At 36.7% G+C, this 10,465-nt stretch overlaps 2 protein-coding genes across 2 annotated transcripts; both read left to right on the forward strand.

The window, feature by feature from the left end:
- The first annotated feature begins 5,331 nt into the window (after positions 1 to 5,331).
- On the forward strand, positions 5,332 to 5,705 carry LOC117637633 (auxin-induced protein 15A-like). The gene has a single exon (XM_034372565.1). The coding sequence runs from the start codon at positions 5,400 to 5,402 to the stop codon at positions 5,703 to 5,705; it is 306 nt and encodes a 101-aa protein (XP_034228456.1). The 5' UTR covers positions 5,332 to 5,399.
- Positions 5,706 to 9,654: 3,949 nt separating this feature from the next.
- Positions 9,655 to 10,225, forward strand: LOC117637758 (auxin-responsive protein SAUR21-like). The gene has a single exon (XM_034372757.1). It carries the CDS (start codon positions 9,791 to 9,793, stop codon positions 10,088 to 10,090), a length of 300 nt encoding a protein of 99 aa, XP_034228648.1. The 5' UTR covers positions 9,655 to 9,790; the 3' UTR covers positions 10,091 to 10,225.
- Positions 10,226 to 10,465: the final 240 nt, after the last annotated feature.

Consider the following 10,465-nt stretch of genomic DNA (forward strand, 5'->3'; position numbering starts at 1 on the left):
AGAACCAACCTAGCCGATATAATATCATTTTGTGATATTAAACATTGAAAGATACAGGCTTTTATTTATTTATTTATTTTTCTCTCTCTATTCATTTGAACAAGTTTGGTATTTCCAACTGATTGGCCATACATGGAAGATGAAACTTATCCATGAAGAGCAAGTACTAAGGCATTTGAATTTGACACGGAAACGTAAGGGGTTGGGTAGGGCTTGATTTTGCAAGTTGCTACCTTGATAGATGGAATTGACCAATCAATATTTGAAAGTTAGTCAGAGGACAGAAGCATGTGACCTCCAGTTAGCTAGGTTCCTCTTAACTATTCCATCCATAATTCCATCCCTATATATGCAGCAACATAGCTATACAAATCCATCACCCCAAGTCCTCACATCCTCTATTGTCACAGCTTTTTCTCATCCAAATATCTCTTTAACTCTCAAGCATAACAATCCACAGAAACCATGGGTATTAGTTTCATATCGATCATCCGACAATCTCTTGTGATGTCTAAGCAATCGAGTATGGCTACAACGAATGTCCCGAAGGGCCACTTTGCTGTTTATGTAGGAGAGGAGCAGAAAAAGAGGCTTGTGGTACCAATATCATACTTGAACCACCAGTGGTTCAAAGACTTGCTAAGTTGCAGTGAAGAAAAGTTTGGTTTCACTCATCCAATGGGTGGCATCACAATTCCATGCACTGAAGAGGCCTTCATTGGTCTCAGTTCTTGTTTGCATTCCTTCTAATCTTATGACAAACATGACTAAAACCAAACTCTTCAATTTTGTGCTGTGAAGAGTTCAATTTGTAGATGTCCCCTTTATATTCTGATTACTGATAAAATTATTCAAGACCACTTCCTATATTAGTTTTGTTTCTTAAGTTTCTTGCTCATGATTTTAACATAGATTTAACTGTAGTACATTCTGCAAAGCCGTCAATGTGGGATACTTCTCTCCCTACTCCAAACAAAAGAGAATAAATCTGAGCTAATGTATTTTAAATCAATAGAGAGCTTCAGGGCTCTTCTTCATATGCTGCAGAGACATCTAAAAACAATCTGTATTAGACTACAAATATCAATCTCCCACCATTCATCAATAAATCAATTCTAGGAAATATACTTAATTAAATATAATGTAAATGTAAAATTAAATCCTGGATTACGTCATTGCATTTGGGGGATGAAAAGAGAAATGCACCTTGGTTTATACCGAGAAGTATCAAATGCTTCAGCCTGACTTAGCTAAGCTATCCTATTTTTCCAACATGGGACATTTGGGATGTCACAGCTCTCTATCCAAGTTCATATTCGTAGTTAGCACACAATCGACATATGTGAAGGCATGATTGAAACATCTTTTGTCTCTCATTTAATTAGTTGATGTTTAGCAAAAAATAAATAAGAGATTGCTAATTTGTGTGCCTTTGTGGGAAATGTGGAGGTTTTTACAGCAACATGAGACCACACCACAGGTTAATTGTATCAGCATAAGTCTAGCATATATGTAGTCAACAATCAAGATATTGATGCTAGTATTACTGGGTTCTGTTTCTTGTTTTCCAATGCTTAACTCTATAAATTAGCAACGTTGTATTCATTGATTTTGGTGAATGGACATCAAAGACAAGGATCAATGGAATAGAGAGAAAAATCAATCAATTTGACTAAGATGAAGATATGTTACTCCCAAATTATTTTTTATAGGACAATACAATGTGGACTAGAAAACCAAAAATGTACTAACAATCTTCTGAATATCTGTTACACTAAGTGTACTCAAATCCATATTATTAGCCTCCGACTCTCATCCTCCTCGGCAAGAATCCTTGTCAAAACTGTATGTTAACATGCACTCTCATATTCTTGAGTCAGAAATGAGATCAAGGAGTCTGTATCATATCCAAATTCTTCCTCAGCCTGGCTTAGCAATTCTGTGAATGAAGGCTGGTTCAAACATGATATTGGAATCACAAACCGCTTTTTTGGCTTTCCCCAACATAGATTGCAAAATAGCCCTTTGGGACATCTGTAGGCAGCTTGGTTTGAGGGAGAGTGTAGAAGATTTTGCTTTGCATGAATAATACCAGGAAAAAAAAAATTTGTCTAGAGGATGAACAAGCAAAAGATTTTTAAAAAGTTTGCAGAACAGTTGAAGTTATAAATGGCCAAGAATGTGAGACTATACTGCTTGTAAAACAGAATGAGGTATAGATGAAAAGGGTATGAGTTAAAATCCTCTACTAATTAAGTCAATAGACACATAAGCTTATGAGAATTCACATGGATTGGTCTGTCCACAAATGTCATGAGGGCTTCATGTGATATTTGGCCAAACTGTAACCCTCCTGAGAAACATCTTGCCCTACCTCATTTAGATAAAAGCAAAGTACCCAATAAAAATACAGATTCAGATAAAAGAGCAGCCCTTATAAAATATAAGCCTAAACCTCTTAGATTAGAGACATGCTTGAGACATTTAGCTATTGATAAGACAACTATCTGGGGGATGATAATGCTGCAAGCAAATGATGGCATTGCCGATAAGAATGCAGAAGAAGACTGTCTTTAGTCCTAAATTCATCAACTTGCAATACAGGCTTCTTGAAGTTCACATGAACCATGACCTACAACTCATCCCATCACTGCACACACCAACTTGAACGACGACAACATGCTAAATACTTGTAATTCTTCTGTGTTTTGTATTTAACTACAATACTTGTCACATGTGTTCCAGAAAATTATAGGACCGCACCCTTATTTTTCAGTTTGAATGTGGTGCAAAGGCTGGTAAATTAGCACCAAGGGAGGCAAACAGAAACTTTAGTCTACAATATATAATTCAGATTTGTTTTAGGACATATTTCATGAGGATTCACATGGTTTTGTCTCCCAACTAATTGATAAGACTTGACAGATTTCACACTGTGAATTTATTTGCTATGTACCATCATATGCCGACTACTACAACATATGACCTGGAGTTTCCCAAAAAAAAAAAAAACCTGGAAAACACAGGAACTAAAGATTATTATGTAGCAACTAGTAAGGTGGATCAAACCGTGTTCTCCATTTGAAACCGGGTTGTTGAATTTATTGATCAACAAGGTTATCACCTCAGGAGCTGGTGGTGATATAAACTTGGGCCTAAGTTTAAGTGGATGGTAAGGTTGATGGGAAGCAGAGAACCAACATGGCTGGCATAATATCTCTCTATGATCTAAAGCATTGAAAGATACATGTATTTTTTTTTCCCTTTATATTTGGTCAAGTTTGATATTTCAATATTGGCCATACATGGAAGATCAAACTTATCCATAAAGAGCAGGTACATTAGTCTGAAGGCATCTGAATTTGACATGGAAAGGTAAGGAGTAGAGTATGGTAGGGCATGATTTTGCCTACCTTTGTACATGAAAATTGACCCATCAACTTTTGAAAATTAATCAGAGGACAGAAGCATGTGACCTCCAGTTAGGTTCCTCTTAACTATTCCATCCATAATTCCATCCCTATATAAGCACAGCAACAGAGCCATACAAATCATCACCCCAAGTCATCACATCCTCTATTGTCACAGCTTTCCCTCATCCAAAGATCTCTTAACTCTTAATCATAACAATCCTCAGAAACCATGGGTATGAGCTTGCTATCGATCATCCGACGATCTGTCTTGATGTCTAAGCAATCGAGTATGGCTGTGACGAATGTCCCAAAGGGCCACTTTGCTGTTTATGTAGGAGAAGAGCAGAAAAAGAGACTTGTTGTACCAATATCATACTTGAACCACCAGTGGTTCAAAGACTTGCTAAGTTGCACTGAAGAGAAGTTTGGGTACACTCATCCAATGGGTGGCATCACCATTCCATGCACTGAAGAGGCTTTCATTGGCCTCAGTTCTTGTTTACATTCCTTCTAATGTTATGGCCAACATGACTGAACCAAACTCTTCAATTTTTGTGCTCTGAAGAGTTGAAATCATTTGTAAATGTCCTCTTTGTATTCTGATATTGAGAAAGTAATTCAAAACCAATTCTTAGTTCTCTTTCACAAGTTTCTTGCTCATGCTTTTAAAATTATTTGCTTCATCACAAAAAATCTTTCCAAATGCAGCAAAGCCTGCAATGTTGGCTACTTACCCCAACAAAATAGAGGAGAAAATGTTGAACTAGTATATTAATAAATTTCCAGTAATTTTCAGGGTTCTTCTTCTTCACATGCTCTCAAGAGACAGCTAAATAACAATCTGTAATAGAATACAATTATATCTAGTCCCCACCATCCATCAATAAAACAAGTCCAGATAATATACTTTACTATGTGTGGTGGAAATGTAAAACTTGCATTTTGCTTAACCAGATAAGAGAACTTTCTTGTATTGCTTATCTACAGAATAGAGAAAAGCATATTGGTTTACACCAAAGAAGTGCAAAATGCTTCAGCCTCGTATTCTACAATTCTCTAATGTGGGATATTCCCAGAAGAATCTGGAATATATTTATCATGATCCAACAAATTTAATACAATTACCTCCTCACTAATAGAATCTTATCCAGGTGTGAGATTATGGGTCTATCTATATTGGACCAAAAAATATGACTTAAACAAATCAATAGATAATATATAATATAGTCAACAGAAACATAAGCAATTGTTTATAAGAAAAAGGAAAATTACATTATCAATGAAAAATAATTGTTCTTAGAAAAGCTTCTTGAAAAGTTGAAACCAAAAGTATAGGATGAGATAATTAATTCAACTCTAGTCTTTGCCTAGTCAATAGAGTGTCCATGTGAATGAGTCAAGAGAGGGCCCAGTAATGGTTTAGATAATCTAAAGGGAATGTCTAAGCACAAAGCAGAAAACCATGTATTGGTTTACTTGTGGGAGCTAATCACCACAAAAGGCTCATTGGTTGGCTGTCACTACAAAAGCTATCTCAATAGCTCAAGTCCAAGTTCAGTGCTTCATTATATGCACAATGACTCAGAGCCTCAGAAGATCCTCTTTAATTGATCCTGGCCTCTGATGTCAAGAACATGGCTAGCATTAAAAAAGGTCACTCTACTTTATTAGTTGAAACATTACTCAGATAACTCTATGTATTTTTCAAGTTGCACCACTCTTTTATTGGGTCCCAAAGTTTGTAGGGTAGGGTGTCTTGGATAATTAAGGCAATGTCCATGTGAACCTTCCACAAGTCCTTCACCTGATATGTTTCTCAACATTCTTAATAAGGCTCTTACAAATTTATCCATTCCCTTCCCCCCCTATATATTTTAGGTACTGACATGCTCATTCAACCCAAAATCTGCAGCTCTCACTTAACCACTAAAACAACTTTTCTATTTCAACCTTTGAGGTGCATTTCTTTATTTGTTGATTCTGAGTATGGGGATCAAATTGATAGGCATAGCTCATGCCAAGGAGAAGCTCCAGAGAACACTTTCAGCAAGATATGGATCAGCTGCAGACACTAATGCTGAGGTTCCGAAAGGCCATTTTGCTGTTTATGTTGGAGAAGGAAAGAAGAAGAGATTTGTGATTCCAATATCATATTTGAACCATCCTTTGTTCCAAGACTTGTTAACCAAGGCTGAGGAAGAGTTTGGATATGATCATCCTACAGGGGGTCTCACAATTCCATGCAGTGAAGACTACTTCCTTAGTGTAACTTCAGTTCTAAATTGTTCATAGATGATAATGTTTCTGTATATGACCTCCAATTATAGGTCAATTATTTAACCAAATCATTCCTCCTTTCAATTAATTTTCCTTTCATCCTACAACTGAAAGAAACAGAACTTGAGATCATAAGTGATCAGTCTCTTCTTTTATTTTGTAGTTTTTTTTGGATCAAAAGTGATCAGTCTCTTCAGTTTTGTATTAATTGTAAGTTCTGGGAAATACCATCCCTGGGAATGCCTTTTATGTTTTGTAATTTGGCCTATTCTGACCTAACAATGTGTAGGAACCACAAAAGATAACAAGAAACTTGGAACGCAAAAACAGAATGTTGATATGATATTTGCCACAAAATTTTGATTGCACAACAAGAAACAGAAAGGGGGGGAAGAAAAAAAAAACCCAAGAAAAGTTCTTGCATGCAAACAATTTTTAATCAAAGAGGAAATTATTCACTTCAACCTGAGAGAATTATGCATTCATCATCTTCAACTTCGCCATTTGGTATTAATTACGATTCTGATTAGGAAAGAGGCAATTAGCATTTTATTTATTTATTTTGGTCTGAGAGGTAATTAGCATTTAAGACAGTACAACTGAGGAAAATTGCAAGAGAGATTAAGGGCTTGTTTGTAAGTATCAAATTGTAGCGGATTCAACTGTATATTGTAACGCGACTAACTAGGTATTAGTTTAGTGGTATTTCTCGTCATTTGGTGAAGAGGTGCTTCCAAGTTCTAGCTCACATAATTAAAGATTAAAAAATCTTTACTGTGATGCGCAAACTAATGGTGTGCAGGCTTACTGATGAGGTTGATAATTTGATATGAAGTGAAAGATTGAGCAATTAACTCAAATCCTCATTAAATGGAAGATCCCAATATTCCTTTGTGGCCATATCTAGCAAAAAAAATTGTATAAAACGGAGATAGCACTGTTTTGCTATCCTTAACCAATCACAAATTGTCACGTGGAAAAATTATCACACGTGACATACCATGATTAATCGAGGATAACAAAATAGTGCTATCTCCGTTTCACACAAGTATTTCTCCATATCTAGGGGCTACTTCATCCTGACGAAGAGAGCTAAATTTTATTTTTCTGGTCTGACAGTATTATCTAAAAATGTTCCTCTGTGTCCAGTAGTAGTGGTTTGCTCAGAGTCAGAGATATATCTGCAGCAGCAAATGGTAGCTGCGGCTCCTGCCATATTATCATGAAAATGATTTCTTGTGCCCACATGCTCTGCATATTATTCGAGTATTGAAATACTCATTAAGAAAGGTCAGGCCAGGATCATCAGATGAATTTTGAACCAATGGATGGAGGGGCATATGCCCCCCCCCCCCCCCCCAACTTCCCAAAAAACATTATAGAAAGAAACCCCTTCCCAAAACATTATAGAAAGAAACGAGGCATACACTTGCAGTACTTACAGTTTCTACGCGGAAAATGGTGGGCGAGAAAAACAAATCAGCCATTTATGGTACACGTGAGACGTGACGATTCACTCTCAAGTAATTCGAGTAAGGATTTTGCTAAGATGAGTCGTCGAGATATAATGACTATTTCTGACTATTAATGAGATGCGTACCTCACATATATTAGTGATCAGAAATGACTTGCATATCAACAACTGACGGTAGCACAACTCTTTTGCGCAATGATTAATTTCTAATTCAGAGCCATGAGGACTCCATAACTGACTGACTCATCATCATCTTCTTCTTCTATTAGCATTTTTATTGGTTTGGCTACTAATTTCACACTCAGTCTCTCACTCTCACTCCCACATGCATTATTGTTGACTCTTACATCACCAACATTTTAATTTCCGTTGGTTTGAGGTAAGGCCATGTGCTATATGGAAGAGAAATAAAGTACACTCATCACATTGGAGTGAGCAACAAAAACCCAACTTGACCAAGTTTGAAACTGAACCAACCCTACTAATAAAAAAAACCAATAATGATGAAATTCCAAACTGTCCCACAAGCCTACAAAGCAAACCTGCAACAAAGACATGCCTGAAAACTTGTTCCTATATATACCTTAAAAAGGGCAAAATGCTTGGAGAACCCATCAAGCAAGCTATAGCATCCATAGCCATAACCCTAAAATTACTCATTTCTCCTTGTGTCTTTGTGGTTAGAGCAGAAGGCAAACATGGGCTTTCGTCTGAAAGAGATGGTTTTCCATGCCAAGCATCATTTGAGGTCCACAAGAACTCCTTGTACTGTTGATGTTCCCAGAGGCCATTTTGCAATCTATGTAGGGGATGATGCAGAAGAAAAGAATCATGAGAAACGGCATGTCGTGCCCATATCATATTTGAAGCACCCTTTGTTCCAAGACTTGCTCTACAAGGCAGCTGACGAGTTTGGTTTTGATCAATTGGGGGGCATTAGACTTCCATGCTCAGAAGAGGAGTTTACTAGTCTCACTTCTCGAATAAATTAGCAGCTAGAGAGCTAATTAACGAAGCTCAAATTCCAACCCAATTCTGTATTCTTCTGAGTTGTATAAATCAGTGTCAAGGATTCAAGGCTGCCACTGAGACTTTGTGTTAAACTTCTTTCATGGCAAATTTTGTGTATATAGAGACAATTTTTGCAGACAAAATAAGAATGCATGTAACCTTCTTTGTCATCAAATATACCAAGACTGGAATTAAAATTCAGTATCTCCAACGTTTATTGATGTTTTAAGTGGGCACATATGATTAGCCATTTTTTCGGGTAAGTCGTTGGATTGGAGAAATTTTTGTTTGTCACAGTAATACTGTCATTTCAAGTTTATACTATATTATATGAGTAAATTAATAACACTATATGACGCACAAAACTTTTAAATAAAGATTCATGTTAATAGGACATCACATGATCACTAACTCATAACATCGAGTAACAGTTACGTGAAAAAAAATCCTCAATCAAAATTCATATTAACTAGACATCACATATTAACCGTTAATTGATAACACCATATGATAATGTTACGCAAACAATTCGTCAAGCTTGTGCCAAAAAAGGCTCCTCAATCGAGGTCGATGTTAACGATTGAATACAAAAACACTGTACACACACTGTTACACACGTGAGGCCAATGTACAAGCGGTAGTAGCTGAGACAATATGCATGTGGAGGAGGGGGTTATGGTCTAATTTTTATTTCAGATGAGAGAGCAGAGCATTGCGCATATGGAAAATGCCAAAATGAAATAGTAATATTATAGCCACCCAATCAACCGCTTAGATAAGGTTTGGGTGGGCTTAGATAATATTATACTTCAATTCAAACAACTTGGCCTGCACTGCATTTTATATGTCAGAAAAGGAAAATACATAAAAGGGGAAAATATTGATTGGATGTTTATATATATATATATATATATATATTTTTTGGAGTTAATTTTTTAATTCCTCTTTTAAAAAGTATAAGTGAACAAAAGGATAGTGAGAAAATCAGCATTCATATTTTTTAATACAAACAATAATCTAAACTAGGAGGGAGGGCAGGGAGAATTTGTGAGCATTGGATATATATATATATATATGGGGGACCTTGTTAGATCACTGTGGGGGTAGGTTTCAGTCAAAAACCTATCCATTTTCGTCTAATTATTTTAAGCTGCAATTCTATGCTTCACAAAACTAATCACATGGAAGTTGTTAAGTAGCTTCCATGGTTTCTGGTGTAGCTAGGGCCTCTGGATTTTGATATGCTTTGAAGTTTGGTGACATATGGGCCCATGGTGGCTCTTTGGCACTGGCAGCAGCCATGAGTTTTTTTTTCAGGGCAATTTGCATAAAATATTGTTCAGAAGAACAAGTGGGACATTTGCATATTTAAGTCGGTTGCTAATAAGCTAAGATGATGAAACCCATGTGAGCTTTTGCTGCCTGCCCTGCCAGTGCCACACAGCCTCACTGTGACCTCATTATCCAACTCTACAGAAATTTGGGAACTTCTATAAATAGAGGTACAAAATCAATTTGGGCTTCAAACAATTCCTAGCTTTTACATCAAGCAAATTCAGCAAAAACTCTCTCTCTCTCTCTCAACTATATTTTGCAAAGTTTTAGTGATCATTTTATGGGTATGATGATTCGTTTGCCTTCTTCTATGGTACATGGAGTGAAGCACATTCTGAAGCTGCAGCCTAAATCTCACGAGGTTCCAAAAGGGCATGTTGCAGTATATGTAGGAGAAATGGGAAAGAAGAGGTATGTGGTTCCAGTTTCTTACTTGAACCACCCTTCTTTCAAAGTGTTGCTTAAGAGAGCAGAAGAAGAGTTTGGCTTCAACCATCCAATGGGTGGTCTTACAATTCCATGCAAAGAAGAGACCTTCATTAGCCTCACTTCTCAGTTGGGTGCCAGACAAAGACGATGATGATTGGATCATAGAGAAATCTTCCACAATTTTGAATTTTTTTTTCCTTTTTGGGTTTTGTTTTGGTAGGCTTAGGAATGATGGGGAACCAAACCCATCTGAGATTTTGTACATGTAAATGAGTAGGGCACTAGGTGGGGAAATTTAAGTCAAATTGCGATGTGATGTGGTGACTTTGGTCCTTAATTCTATAGCACAATTTTAAAGAAGGTTCTTGGCTCTCCTAACATATTTTACAAGAGCTCACATATTGCATTACCACAATTGTATCACATGGTTTGGTTTGGTTTTATTCAGTCCATGAAGGTTGGCTTCGGTTTTAGGACGCAGCAGCCTCAGGTTTTCATTAATTTGATGACGGCTTCAGCAGGTTTT

This window comes from Prunus dulcis, chromosome 8, assembly GCF_902201215.1.
Source record: "Prunus dulcis chromosome 8, ALMONDv2, whole genome shotgun sequence".
NCBI classification, from domain to species: Eukaryota; Viridiplantae; Streptophyta; class Magnoliopsida; order Rosales; family Rosaceae; genus Prunus; species Prunus dulcis.